The following is a 15,794-nucleotide window of genomic DNA, read 5'->3' as shown; positions in this document are numbered from 1 at the left end:
GTGTTACTGGGGAGAACTGCTGAGTGTTACTAGAGACACATTAGATTGCAAATGCTAGTGCATCGGGTGCTGGAAGAACTCAGCGCGTCTGTGGAGGAAAATGGACAGTTGATCTTTCGGGTCGAGGCTCTTCCTCTGGACTGAAATAGTGGCGGGGAGATGGCCAGTATAAAGAGGTGAGGGGAAGTGGGGCAAGAGGTGACATGCAGCAGGTGGATCTTGGTGAGAAAGGCTAGATTGAGTCAGGTGAGAGAGAGAGAGGGGTGGAGATGACGAGAGAGGCTGGAATGTGATAGGTGGAGGCAACTGGGGACTCCAGATGATGAAATCTGATGGGTAACACAAAAAGCTGGAGTAACGCAGCGGGTCTGAAGCGTCTGAAGAAGGGTCTCGACCCGAAACGCCACCCATTCCTTCTCTCCTGAGATGCTGCCTGACCCGCTGAGTTACTCCAGCTTTTTGTGATACCTTCGATTTGTACCAGCATCTGCAGTTATTTTCCTACACAAATCTGATGGGTAAGGTGTAGTAAGAGACCAAATAAGGGGGGTCGGAAGGGAACAGTGGAGGTAGGGAACCTGATGGGAAGAGTGAGTAAATGGGCAGATGGTTTAGGTGGGGAAGAAGCTAAGTTAGTGGGGATGGGTGCTCTGGCAGGATCTGGGTGCATAGAGGCACCGAGGGGGAGAATTAATTAAACTAGAGAAATCAATGTTTATGCAGTCGGGCACTGTTTATGCACAACCAAGGCAGAATCAAAAGTTCTGTTCCTCTAGTTTGTGCTTAGCCACACCCTTTAGGTTTAGGTTTATTATTGTCATGTGTACCACGATATAGTGAAAAGCTTCGTTTTGTATTCTATCCAAACAGATCAGATAATACCATACATAAATCAAATCAAGTCAAACTCAACTGCAATAGATAAAGCAAAGGGGGAGATACAGAGTTCAGAAACACCTGCACCTCCTCCAACCTCATCTATTGTATCCGCTGCTCTAGATGTCAACTTCTTTACATCGGCGAAACCGAACGCAGGCTCGGCGATCGCTTCGCTCAACACCTTCACTCAGTCCGCCTTAACCAACCTGATCTCCCAGTGGTTGAGCACTTCAACTCCCCCTCCCACTCCCACTCCCAGTCTAACCTTTCTGTCATGGACCTCCTCCAGTGCCATAGTGAGGACCATCGGAAATTGGAGGAACAGCACCTCATATTTCGCCTGGGCAGCTTGCAGCCCAGCGGTATGAACATTGACCTCCAACGTTAGATAGTTCCTCTGTCCCCCTCTTCCCCTCCCAGATTTCCCAATGTCTTCCTGTCTCCACCTATATCCTTCCTTTGTCCTGCCCCCCTGACATCAGTCTGAAGAAGGGTCTCGACCCGAAATGTCACCCATTCCTTCTCTCCTGAGATTCTGCCTGACCTGCTGAGTTACTCCAGCATTTTGTGAATAAATACCACAGAGTTCAGAATATAGTTCTCAGCATTGCATCGCATCAAATACATAAATAAAGATCAATATTCACAATGGGATAGAGGTGAAACATACAGTACCCTAGCTTGTGGAAAGACCTTCAGAAGCCTGGTAAAAAAGGGAAGGCGTTGTTTCTGAGTCTGGTAATTCATGCTTTCATGCTTCTGTATCTCTTCTGGACAGCAGGCAGAAGAAGGAATGACCAGGGTGGGACGGTTTTTGATTATAGACACAAAATGCTGGATTAACTCAGCGGGACAGGCAGCATCTCTGGATAAGAATAGGTGACGTTTCAGGTCGAGACCCTTCTTCAGACTGAGAGTCAGGGAAGAGGGAGACAGAGATAAGGAAGTGTAAGGTGTGAAAACGAGATATTAAAGGGAATGCAGCTCAAGGAAAAATGTAGAATATATCATTGTTAACAAGGAGAAGATGACAACAAAGCATACAGAGATAAAAATTAATCAGGGGGACAGTCAGACCGGTTGGAGAACTAAGAAGGGGGTGGGATGGAGAGAGGGAAAGCAAGGGTTACTTGAAGTTAGAGAAGTCAATATTCATACCACGGGAGTGTAAGCTGCCCAATCAAAATATGAGGTGCTGTTCCTCCAATTTGCACTGGGCCTCACACTGGCAGTGGAGGAGGCCCAGGGCAGAAAGGTCAGTATGGGAATGGGAGGGGGAGTTAAAGTGTTTAGCAACCAGGAGATCAGGTAGGTTTAGGCGGAGTGAGTGAAGGAATGAATCTGGAAACTGGAGGTGCATGTGATAGTAATTATTGAATCATGGGAGACTAACTTGCATATAGACTGGACTACTCAAATTTACTGTATTAACTTGGAAAATGAATTCATGAGTACACACTTGTCCCACCCTGGTCATTCCTTTTGTGTCTATAATCAAAAATTTGTCCCACCCTGGTCATTCCTTCTTCTGCCTGCTCCTGTCCAGAAGAGAACACTTGATACTTTTTACCTCAATATGTTAAGGAAAAAACTAAGTCACTTGGTTCTTGTTTAGTGCATTGAGCAAGGGTTACCTGATAACCCGTTGTGGGAGAATCTTTGGCAAAGAATAACAACAAAAGTAATAGAATTTGATAAGTTTGAAAGGGATGTAGTCCAAAGTAATACTGGGATCTTGAATCGATTTCTAATTTAATTAATTTAAAATCGTTAAAAACATTAGTGACGCAGTGGTGCTGGTTTCCGACGGGCACAATGACGGACGCACCACACATCTCTGTCCTCCATACAGCTGGCAAGCTCCTCTTTTGTCTCTACATATGAGTCTTCCATCAACGTCTTCAGCATCGTCTTGTTTGGTCGTCCCGGGTTCCGTCTTCCAGGGGTGGGCTCCCACAGCACAACCTTATTTGCTGGTATTTCTGAATGGCGGTGGCAATGACCAGCGAGCCTCATCCTTCTCGACTTGATCTTCTCAGTCAGAGGTGGAATCTCCCCATAGAGCTGGGCGTTGGTGATGTGGTCTCTCCAACTGACATTTTGAACCTTTCTGAGCATTCAAGTGTAGATACCATCGAGAGACTTGATGCCCTGCCCTTTGTACACGCCACCTGTCGTTACTATTGATTGGATGGTTTAGTTAGGTCCTCGGATCGGCCCCGCCGGGATTGGTGACAGCACTAGCGGAGCGCTGAGAAGACGATCAAACTTGACTATCTAGAGGAAGTAAAAGTCATAACTAAGTTTCTGTAGGTGAATCTGCGGAAGGATCATTATTTATTTTATATTGAATCTAAACGACGGAAACTCTGAAGAGGTGAGAGGAATATTGTTGCGGTTGTGACTAATTGGAAGATCATATTAAAAATTGTGAAAGTGGACAAGCAAAGGCTAGCATTTAAAGAAATAAAGTATTTATTTTTTGCAAAATATCCAATGAGGCTTAAAGTCCCAACAGGAAATGTGATCCACCTGTGACCGACAGGTGAAATTAAAGAGCATTAAATCCAAGGGAGAGGCTTATAACATTATCAGAAATAGCACAGACCCGAGTATTGGGAGAAATTTTCAGAAAAGGTGGACAAAGAAACAGAACATAAACCAGTACAATACAGGAACAGGCCCTACAGCCAAAGTGTAACATGATACCAAATTAAACTAATTCCTTCTGCCTGCACTTCTCCATATCCCGCCATTCCCTACATGTTCAAGTTCCTTTAAGCATGTTAAACACACTATAACACGTTTCCAAGCACCTACCACTCTGTGTAAAATAACTTGCACATCTATCTTCTTAAAACTCAGATCTTGTGTATGTATGAATATATGTATATATATAACATAGCACAAAAAGTAAGGAAATTTGTGTTTGGTAGATTATTTCTTTGTTGTAACAATGCTTCTTGGCAATAAATCTTATACCGTTGGAAAGCCTGTTTATTTCCCTTTTAAATGGTGCCACATTTGTAAGGAACATGCATTTGTGGGATGAGCAGCAGAGCTGAGTATATGGGTTGCGCCCATGAAAAATTTGCCAAATCTTCTCTGCCAATGCCAAACAGCTTATTCTGCCATTGACTCTTGTTCGGTGTTGTTTGGTGGATTGGATGATTGAAGTCTGAAGAAACAAGACATATTGGCAATTTAACAATTTATTCATTTAATAAACAGGAGCCACAGTAGCGTGTGGAAGAACCATACACAGCCATAACAGCCTGGCACCTCCTCCTCATGCTGGTCACCAGCCTGGTCACACACTGTTGTGGGATGGCATCCTATTCTTGTCAGCACCTGGGGGTACCAGAAGCTCAAAACAAGAGTCACTAGCAACAGCAGAATAAGCTGTTTGGCATTGGCAGAGAAGATTTGGCAAATTTTTCATGGGCGCAACCCATATACTCAGCTCTGCTGCTCATCCCACAAATGCATGTTCCTTACAAATGTGGCACCATTTAAAAGGGAAATAAACAGGCTTTCCAACGGTATAAGATTTATTGCCAAGAAGCATTGTTACAACAAAGAAATAATCTACCAAACACAAATTTCCTTACTTTTTGTGCTATGTTTATATCTGTGATTCGGCTGATTACGGCAAAATGGTAAACCGTAGCGCCACGATTTTTGCGCCGCCTTAATCACAGTTGCTGGAAAATGTTTTTTTAAATTTAATTCGGTTGCATATTTTTTTAAGTGACAGAGGTTTTAAAGCGCTGCCCCCCCTGATTTATTGAAGATTTTCAGGGGGGCGCTGTGGTGCGGCTGTGCTCAGTACGCATGCGCGGTATCTCCTCACTTGTATATATATTTCACTGATTTCGGCTGATTACGGCAAAACGGTAAACCGTAGCGCCACAATTTTTGCACCGCCTAATCACACCGCTGGACGCTTGCCGAAAATGATATTTTTATTTAATTCGGTCGTATTTTTTTAAAGTTACAGAGCTTTAAAAGTCAAGACTTTTTTTCTCTCAGTTATTTCGGCTGATTTCGGCAAAAACGGTGAACCGTAGCGCCACGATTTTTGCACCGCCTTAATCACCACGCTGAACGCTGCTGGAAAATGATTTTTTTATTTGATTCGGTCATGTGTTTTTTAAGTTACAGAGATTTTAGTAAAAAAACAAAAAAAAAACAGCCGTTTTTTCAATTGCCTTCAGCGTGTGACGTCAAAAAGCTCGCGCAACCCCCCTCCTACTGATTTATTGAAGGCTTTCAGCGTGGCGCTGCTGTGCGTATGGGCTCCCCTCTCTCCCCTTGCTTCTCTCCTCTCTCCCACACCCGGGAGACGGCACCCTCTCCCCGCTATCCCCCCCCCGGACCTTTCACTGATGTGCTCCCCCCCCCCCCCGGACCTTTCACTGATGCGCTCCCCGCCCCCCCCCCCGGACCTGTTGGTGCTGGGGGCAAGAGAGAGTAGGGGAAAGGGGTGTGCTGGGGAAAGGGGGGGTGGGGGAGAGTAAGAGTGTGTCTGGGGAGAGAATGGTGGCGGGGTCTGAGAATGGGGACTGGGGAGGGGGACAACAGGGGTCGTCCGGAGGGGGCTTGGTGGTGGGGGAAATAGGGGTACTGGGAAAAGGGGAGGACGTGGGGAAAGGGGGGGTGTGGGGAGAGTAAGATTGGGGTTGGAGGAGGAGAGAATGGGGGGTGTGGGAATGGGCCCAACGGGCCCTCTTCGCTAGTCTCCTTTAATCCTTTAACAGTTATACCCCCTAGTATATGGCATTTGGGAAAAAAGTTCTGACTGTCTACCCTACCTAAATCTCTCATAACTTTGTAATTGTCCATCAGGTCTCCTCTCAACCTCCAACATGTCAGAGAAATAGTCCAAATTCATCCAACCTCTCTTTACACCTAATGCCCTCTAATCCATGCAGCATTCTGATAAACCATCTCTGCACCCTCTCCAAAGCGTCCACATCCTACTTGTTATGGGGTGACCAGAAATGAACAAAATACTCCAAATGCCTTGATTCTCAATTTGTTGATGATACTGAACTACGTGAAACTGTGAGTATGAATGATGTAAAGAGCAGATATGGAGAAGCTGAGAATGTGGAATTGGGAATGTAGGTTGAAAAATGTGAGGTTATCTGTTTTGGTATACATATGAGAGACAAGAGAGAAAAAGGTGTTTATGAAAGTGTGAGATTGGGTGTTGATGTTCAAGGTGACCCGTGGGCTATTATACAAGTTGTTCGAAAACAACATTGATATAGCAAATGATTAATAGGGAAAATAGCCTTTTTATAAATAAGGATTTGATCTCAAGAGCAAGGAAGGCTTATTGCACAAGGACTCAATGATTCTGCACCTGTTTCTGAGGTAGATCAATTATGGTTTAATAAATGTCAGACCAGGCTCGAATGGCTGGATGGCCTATCCCAATGTTCTTTCTCCACTAATTCAGGATGCTGTACCATTACATCGTCAGAAGCCAAATTAGAGGTCATATAATAAGACTGCTTGGCAACATACAAGCAGCTTCTATTGAATACTATTACCCATAACAATTTTTAATTTGTCCTGTTCAAATGAAGCCTCACAAAAATACAATGCTTTTATAAACCACATTTTTTTTAAATCCTTCCACTGGTCACTACAAACATAATGGTGAGAGTAACAGAACGGCAGACTCTAGAGTTTAGATGGTGCAAATAAATTAATCACATAATGCATTTTAGATACCTTTTTACAAAATAAAATGTAGAGAAAGAGAAAAATTTAAGGAAAATATCAAGAACAGGGTCCCTACGACCAATGGAAGTGACAGACAATTAGAAAGCCAGAGTTTGAAAGCCAAAGTGGTAATTTTAAATTTAATATGCTGGAGGGCAGAGGTAGATAGGTTGTCAGAGCTGCAAGTGATGGGAAATAAACAGAATGAAGACAACTGTGGTTTGGGATATTGGATTTTATGGAACACTAGACCGAGTGGACCTGTTGGGGCCCAAACCTCTCCTGCATTGGTCCAGCACCTTCTCTTCCCTCACTCCCCCTCTCCCCCACTCCATCCCCCCTCCTCCCCCCTCAGCCTCTCACCCACCATCCATCCTCAACCCCCCCAAACCTCTCCTGCATTGGTCTAGCACTTTCCCCTTCCCCCCACTCGATCCCCTCTCAACCCCCCTACCCCCCACTCCATCCCCCCTTCCCCCCCGACCCCCTCACCCACCATCCCCCTTCACATGGCCAGAAGCAAGCTGAGGCTCTCTACGGGTCGCTGTCGTTTGCACCATCGCAAAGTCGTAATATCGTAGATTGAAGCATCGTAAGTGGAAGCATCGTAGGTCGGGGAGCTCGGCCATCTTGTTTGACCCTCTGCCGTCGCGTTGCACCATGGGAGTAGGGTCAGGCGCAGGGCACGCCGGGACGGGTGCCGGTCCTCCGGGCGGAGGGGAGCTCATTTATCAGTTTATTCAGCAGCAGCAGGAGGATGGCTCAGCAGCACCCCCCTCCATTGGCCGTCACTCCCGTCACTCTGGTGGGCCCCGCTCCCAGCGATCATCGTGGTCCCCCCCTCCCTCATTGGCCGCCACTCCCATCACTCGGGCGGGTCCCATTGTGACGTTGAACGCTGAAGACTGCCAGGGTAAGTTGAAAAGTTAATTTTTTTACTTTTAAAAATATAAGACCGATTAGAATGAAACCTGGCTAATACAGACCCCAGGACAATGGTGAGTAAGGTGGGCCTAAAATTGTTGCGCTATCGTGTACCGTTTGGGCTGTGGGATCAACGGGGAACAAACATAGGGGACAAACAAACGGGGGAACAAACAAGATGAGTGTTTTAGTAATATATATATATATATATAGATAACAGATGAAGTGAGGAGAGCACTAAAATGATTGATCATAGAAGCAGAAGAAAAGCACAGGCAATGATTTTCAGTGGTGGGAGCCCAGAGACAGGGTCAGAGAAGAGCAATGGCCCAGAGACTTTGTGAGGAACAGTATCTTAGATTTGAAATACTGAACAGATTCAAATTATCATGTTTTTGTACAACTTTACTCAGCCTGAGCAAGTTATCGAGTAGTAGAAATAAATGTGACAATATGACAGAATTGATGGCTACCAGCAAAAAGAAGTTCCAAATATTTTATGTTTTGAACAATTTGCCTTGTAGAGAATTTCGAGGATGAATTTACAATTCAAATTTGGAAAATAATGCAATGTACCAAGACATCTTTCTGATAAGTTAACTGAAAAAAAGTGCCCTAAATTTCCCTGTTCACAGATGGCACCTTCATTCAGTCTTCAACATCGCCTTAAATTTAGAAAATTGACAGGAGTTAAGCTTGGCTCCCTACGTTCTTTAGCTGGAAGCTACTGGCAAAAGAATTAATAGAATGGAACAGAGTAACATTTTGAAAAATCTTGCTGGGCTCCATTTCAACAGAACAAATATTGCATCTCCATAAGAAAAAACTGAATTTTGCAATATGTAATGCTTTTTCAACCAAGGTGATCATTATTTTACATACTTCATACTACTATTAATCAAATTAATAATTACTGATAATAACAAACTGGTAGCAATATGACATTAGAAAATGCAAATTGTAAATTACCAAACAAATTAAAATATATATCAGAGTTCCAAACAACAAATAAGATTTAATATGGACAACTGTAAAGTATGACACAATTGAAAAAGTAAAAGAAAAACATAAATATTTCATAATGGGATAATATTAACTGTGGATGAGCTCAAAAGTAATCATGGAACCTAGGCTTTATGCTCAACACAAACAACTGATACGCAGCAGAGATCTATGAGGCTAATTTAATGATAACGCATAACTAAAACGGTCAATAAATTAAGTTTTGGTCTTAGAGACGGTGAAATATTGGAATTATTGCAAAGAGCCATAAAACTGACCTATACATATGAGTTACAACTGAGTGGTGAGCAAAAATTGAAGCAAGTTGATCTTTTCAGCATGGAGATGCAGTATCCAAGGTTTTTTTCATATCAAGGTTGTTAAGGAAATGAATAAGTTAAAAGCCAGGATATTATCTTAAATTAAACAAGACAACGGGATAAGGTGGCATAAATCTAAACTAGTACAAATTAAATTTGGGGCTATTGTTGTGTAAAAAAAGTCTCTTGCAAAGACTGAACAGCATATTGAATAAACATCAAGGAGGAGTGCTAGAGGCAAAAGATCTGAAAATGGACAAATCTGCCAAGGCCACGGTTAATGCCCACTGTAATTGCTCCACTAAGACAGTAGCAGGATTTTAGGATTCGCTGCAGCTTTCTGCCAATGGCGTTTTCAGTGTGCTATCAAGAAGAAATTTCAGGGGACATGATGAAGTAAAAATAAGGAACTTGCAGCCTTTGTAGGGGTAGCCCATATAACTGGAAGATTGGATAGGCTGGGACTCTTCTTTAGAAGGAAGGGTGACCTTTTATTGAGGTGTACAAGATCATGAGGGGCATGGATAAAGTGAACGCCTACAATCTTTTTTCCACGGTAGAGGGTTCTGAAACTAGAGGGCATAGCTTTAAGGTGAGAGGGGAGAGATTTAAAGGGAGACATTTTCACTCAGAGGGTAGTCATATCTGGAATGAGCTACCAGAGAAATCTAAAGAAACTGACATCATTATTACTTTTAAATGACATTTGGACAGATATATGTATAGGAAATTTTGAGGGCTATAGGGTAAATGGGACTCGTCCAGAATGCCAATTTGTCAGCATGAACAAGGTGGACCAAAGGGCATGTTTCTGTACTGTATTGCATTATAATTCTATGCACCCAGTTACTCCAGAAGCCCTCTGAATGTTTTATCTTTCTTCCTAATACACATGCTTGTTCTTCACAACAGGACCCGGGGCACAGTGGCAACTTCCACGTATATGATTTTTACCTTTCCATTCCATTTCAGAACACCTCTACTGCTTCTCTGCTGTCAAGTCACATTTCCAGGCCTCAATGAACTACAACTTACTCCAGTTGGCAGCTAAGCTTAGCCAGGTAGCACTGTAGCACGTCAGAAAAGTGTGGGTTCAAGGAAAATAACTAATAGCATTAAATTATTAATATATATTCAGAATGGCAGAACAGATGACGTATAGCAGCATGTTGGAGCTTCCAGACCCTAGTGTGATCTGGTGTAAACATGCTTGCACTAAGTCTGTGTTCAAGGTGCTTCAGCTCACAGTAACCAAGTTGTAGGTTGAACTGCAGATACATTAAAGGGAAAAGTTATCTGGACGTTTTGAACCAGAAGTCAATCACAATCCATAAAACAGGGTTTTCTGATTTCTGAATGGTCAGGGACAGGGGATTGTGACTGCTGGTGAGGAAAGTAAGGGGTCCAGGAGGCAAGAAGTATAACCTCAACCTTTGGAATTATGCAACAGATCTGAAAATCCTCTGGCTGTTTGGACAAGAATGGGGGTTACAAAGTGGATGAACTGACTGACTGTGCAGCATGCTATAAAAAGCCACTCAAATGCGAGAGGTAAACAAGAATGTAGGGTGTACCTTTAGAAAGGAGATGAAAAGTAACTTCTTTAGGCAGAGGGTGGTGAATCTGTGGAATTCATTGCCACAGACAGCTGTGGAGACCCAGTCGTTGGGTATTTTTAAAGCAGAGATTGACAGGTTCTTGATTAGTAAGGATGCCAAAGGTTACAGGGTGAAGGCAGGTGAATGGGGTTGAGAGGGAAAGACAATCAGCCATGATTAAATGGCAGAGTAGACTCGAGGGGCCAAAAGGTCTAATTTTACTCCTATGACTTATGAACTAATAATGTAGTGTTAGTAGGGAATAATATAGTAAAAAGTGATTGACACCGTGCTCTGCAGCAAAGAACAGGAGACTAAAAGACTCTACTGTTTGCCCAGCACCATGGTCTTGGATATTCACAGAGCTGGAGAGAAACATTGTCGGAAGGGATGGATCCAATTATCAAGGTACATGTAGCTACCGAACAAATGAAGAATTCCTGCATTGTCGGCTTGATGTGATAGGCCCCAATTATGCAGAAAAATTATAACAATCTCTGGATTATTAGCTAAATTACACTCAAATTGTCATAAAACAAGTAAGATTAAATAAATAAATGCATGTCTCAAAGATTGTGGTAGTAGGATCCAATTGATAGGGCATTGGCACCTGTATTGGGAGCATCAAAACGCATTGTTGGGATAGTCTACATTTGAGAAGTGGTGTGGATTTGAACCAAAATGGAGGGGACAGGGGATCAAAGTTATGAAGACACAACAAACCAAAGAGCAGAGGCAAGAATGGAGCGAAAGGCATTAGTTTGGAAAACAATAAAAAGGCCGAGACAGAAGGGATAGAGGGTGACTCTGAGTAAAGCCATAGATAAAAGTAATAAAAAGGGCAAAACTAAAGGCTCTGTAACTGAATGCACGTAATATTCAAAACAAAGCAGATGAGCTAAGAAAATAAAAAGAAGTAAACAAGCTGATTGTTATTACTGAAATAGCTGCAGGAGGATATAAACTGGGACTGAAATATCAACAAGTACACAAGATCTAAGAAGGATGGGGAGCCCAGAAAAGTGGAGTGTGGCTCTGTGAATTAATGATATTCTTTCAACAGTAGAGAGGGGTGTTCTAAGATCAGGAAACCAAATTGCAAAAGCGGTTTGGTTTGATACAAGTAATAATGAAGGCAAAAAGTCCTTTAGGAGAGATGTAGAGGTCCTCTAACAGTAACTACACAGTGGGACAGAGAGCAGAACAAGAAATATTGAGAACTAATCAGGTAAGTACGGTTATAATTGCAGTGGATTTTGATCTACGTGTAGACCAGAAACTTCAGGTGGGCAGATGTAGACTGGATGACAAGCACTCAGAACAGTTTGGGGATTGTTTACGTAAAACAGTGCACTCTGGAGCCAACTGAAGAGCAGCTATACGAGGCGCGATATTGTATAATGAGGATTCATTAAAGATCTCACGGTGAAGGCAGAAATCATGACATGTTTGCTTTTTGCATTCAGTCTAAAGGGGAGATAAATGGGTCCATGACCAATAGTTTAAACTTAAAAAAGGGCACTGTCTGTGATTGACAAAAAAAGTTAAAGGTAGGATTAAACTTAAAGAGAAAGAAATAGAAATTGAATAGAAATTAAAAGATTAAAAATAAAATTAGAGTATAAGATGAATCTAGCCAGAAATATAAAAATAATAGTTTCTGTAGATTTTTAAAAGAATAAAAAAGAAAATAAAGTGAATGTTGTTCTTGCAGAAATGGGGTGTGGGGAATTAGTAATAAAACACAATGAATGGCAGAAGAACGAAACAGGCATTTTGATCAGTTTTCACGACCTATTTCTGTATGTATTCTCCATTAATCAGAAATTAAAGGGAGAGGGTAACTCAGAAAATTAAAATCTTCAGGACTTAGTAGCAAGGAGCTGCATGATGACAAGTCTCCAGGTCCAGATCAGCTTCTTCCCTGCTGGTTTTTATAAAATAACATAGATTGCGTAGAAAACTATTGGCCTCTTGGTTAAACATCTGTCATAGGAAAAATGGTAGAAGCTTTTATCAAAGATGTTACATCAGAGTATTTCGAAAAAATATTGAGGTAATAGGCAAAGCAAGGGGAATCATGTTTGACCTATATACTGGAGTTCTAAGAAGTAAAGAGATGTACTGTACCTAGATTTCCAGGTCATTTATTAAGGTGCCATATCAAAGGTTAATGAGGAACATGAAAGCTCACTGCGCATTTACCTGGACAGAAAATTGAAGGGCTAATAGAAAACAAAATAAGCATTTTTTAAAGTTTTTCTGGGCGTCAAGGTAATGTGCTACCAGGGTCTGTAGCAGGGCCTCAACATTTATGATTTATATATAAACAACTAAAGACATATAATGATGGACGTCATCGAGTTCGTAGTCGTCGATGGCCACCTTCAGTCCCAGGCTAAACTAGGCAGGGATCTCGGAGGAACTCTGGCCCTCAGAGATGCGACGTGCAGGCCCACTGGCGTGTGAACACGTTCTGACGTCCATCAACCAGGTCCCAACTATGGGTTAAATAGCACCCCGCTGCCTTGTGGGTAAGACTCAGGAGAGCCAAAGGCACTGGAGCTGGAGTCCCTAGAGTCGGTCGGCTGATCCCCCGTGCGTCCGCCTTCTGGCAACTCCTACAAGCGAGTAGGCCCCAGACATAGCAGCCACGCTGTTCCTCTGGAATCAGCCTATCAGGTCAAGAGGGCAATGCAGATGCTGGGCAAATTTGCATTCCCATTTACCTCCCCAGGCTCAGCGGCCAAATCAAATGGAGAGGACACAGATGAAAAATTCCCCTCTCCCAACAGGACACACGCTAAGCCACACCATCATCCCCCGCAGATGGGCGGATGCTAGATGAGACGAGAAAGAAGCCATTTGGCTCATATCAGCTTACAGAGCAATCTGATTCTTCCCAATATTTTTTCCTGTAATCTGTTCCCATAACGACACCCAGATTCCATTACACTTTACAGTGGTTATTTTATGTCATTTTTAAAACCATCACACAACCATCCAAAGAAAAATAACCAGCACTAACCATGCAATTTACAGTGGCCAATTAACATATCAACTTCCATATTTTTGAGATGTGGGAGAAACCAAATTGTCCCTAGTAGTTATGTCCCTAGGATAGTGTTAATGTACGGGGATCACTGGGCGGCACGGACTTGGAGGGCCGAAAAGGCCTGTTTCCGGCTGTAGATATATATGATATGATCTCGAGAAAAATCATGTGTCACAGGGAAAACATTCAAGTTCCACACAGGCAGAATCAAACCCAGTCTTTCAGAGTTTTGAGGCAGCAGTTCCACTGGCTGTGTCATTCTACTGCGCATGGCATGACACGCAATGCTTCTGTTCAAATAACCAACTATTTCCTTGCTCCTCATCTCTGTAACATCCTCTGTAATTTACCACTTGTAAACTAAAATTCTTTATTCAATTCTAGTCCTTTCTCTTCTCCCTTCACCCCCACCTTTGTTACCCGATCTCACAATAATATTTTTTCTGTAAATGCTTCCTTTTCTTCAACCTTTTAACATCTTTTTCTAGGTCCAAGATTTTTGCCGGCCCTCTTAATCTCTCCAACTGCAAACTTGTTTTTCTTTATTAAATTGGCTATGAGTTGTACATAAATGCTAATACTAGAATCTAAATTAATTAAAAACTTAAACTAAAAATAAAGTGTGTGTTCCTTTGTTGTTATAGATGCAAAGTAGAGGTCTGTTAGTCTGGAGCTATTTATTTTCCAAGCACTAACTATCCTACATTTTATGTCATTTTTAAAACCATCACACAACCATCTGAAGAAAAATAACCAGCACTAACCTGCGTCCCTTCTGGTGCTGGACAGCCTGACAGGCTGTCTGCATGAAGATAATCCCTCTTAACTCCGGAAACTCAAGTATCTCCAGATAATCTTGCACCACTTTCCAGTCAGGTATCACATAATGTGTTGCACTTTGTGAGAGCAATTTCCCTTCTGAAACATTAAGTTAATATAGAACTAAGTGTAAGCAAATAAAAAAATGAAAACTACACTAACAGGATGTTAGCTGCAAAGAAAAATAACTGATTTTTAAATGGGGCATTAATCTTACATTTGCCAGATAGATCAGTTAAACAGCTTATTTGTAGATAAGCTGCAAATGCATATTGTTTCCTTATTAGAATTTTTTTAATCACAGTCAATTTTTACATGTTTTTTATTTAATATTGTGTCAGCCATGGCAGTGGTAACCTCTAAGTCATGACATAAGCCATTGAGATTTGAACATTTATGATCACATTCCACTATGGATTGTGGGAGTGCTGATGGGTTTCAAAGATGTTTTACGTGGTCCCAGTCGATCCCTTGGACAGAAAAGATTCCCCAATAGTACTTAAAGAGTAAGGGAGCACCAGCAGCTAACATTTCTTCCTCAAACATCATCACCAAAACAACCTAACTGATCCTCAATGCATTGTGCTTCGTGGGATCATGATTTTTTTGCACTTCCAACATTAAAACGGTAATTGCATGTAAGTACTTTACACTTATAAAACTCTTTGGGGTCGCCTGAAAGACGCAAGAACGTTTTTTGAGTTCAGGCGAAATAATCATCACTTTCTCAGCAAATGCTGCTACACTGTTGAATATTTCCAGCTTTTATTTCAATTTCCAGCATGAGCAGCTTTTTGTTTTTACGAAGTCTTTGACTTCAACGCTTGCCGCGAGCATTATTTACGTTTCGGCCGAATCCCCCGTCCCCATGTTTTACCGTTGTGGCACTGAGCCCCGCACAAACAGCTGTTGCATGGCACCGACTCCCGCAGGTAATGCTCCCTCACAACACGCACAGACCTCCCTTTACAGCTCCTCAGGTGCAGCACCTTCTCCGTTTTTATCATTGTGCCGCCGAAAAAGAATATATCCAAAGGTTGGTGCCTTTTTTCATATTCAAACTCGACTACCCGCCAAGGGCTGAGGGAACCACGCTTTCCGGGCGTAAATAACTCGGACAACCTCCTCCCTCTTTCTTGGCGCCCATTTTCTGCCCACCCCACCCGGAAATATTTGCCTGCATTACCCGGAAATACAATTTCGCACTGCGGGGCAAACGATGCAGTCTAAAAGGAACTAAAAAAAACAATGGGGTGAAGGAACTCAGCAGCTCAGGCAGCATCTGTGGAGGGACACCTTTCATCTGCACTGAAAGCGGGGAGATAGCCAGTACGAGGAGGAGGGGGCAAAGGGGGCAAGGGCTGACAAGTGACGGGTGGACCCAGGTGAGGAGGTGTTGATAGGCAAATCGGTCAGGTAGGAGATGGAGGCGTTGAGATAATAATCAAGGCTGAAGGAGAT

The 15,794-nt window shown here is 42.6% G+C and overlaps 1 protein-coding gene across 1 annotated transcript in view; it reads right to left on the bottom strand.

Annotated features, from left to right (window-relative positions):
- Nucleotides 1-15,472, bottom strand: part of dis3l (DIS3 like exosome 3'-5' exoribonuclease) — a 56,067-nt gene extending 40,595 nt beyond the window's left edge. Inside the window, exons 1-2 of the mRNA XM_078427301.1 lie at nucleotides 15,211-15,472; nucleotides 14,279-14,432 (exon numbers count right to left, since the gene is read on the bottom strand). Of these exons, the coding sequence (XP_078283427.1) occupies nucleotides 14,279-14,432; nucleotides 15,211-15,340 (284 nt within the window). The 5' untranslated portion in view covers nucleotides 15,341-15,472. The remainder of the gene's footprint in view (nucleotides 1-14,278; nucleotides 14,433-15,210) is intronic.
- Between the last annotated feature and the right edge of the window lie 322 nt (nucleotides 15,473-15,794).

This window comes from Rhinoraja longicauda, chromosome 33 (assembly GCF_053455715.1).
Source record: "Rhinoraja longicauda isolate Sanriku21f chromosome 33, sRhiLon1.1, whole genome shotgun sequence".
NCBI lineage: Eukaryota > Metazoa > Chordata > Chondrichthyes > Rajiformes > Arhynchobatidae > Rhinoraja > Rhinoraja longicauda.
Note: the sequence above shows the minus strand (reverse complement) of the source record. Positions and strands in the feature narration are given on the sequence as shown.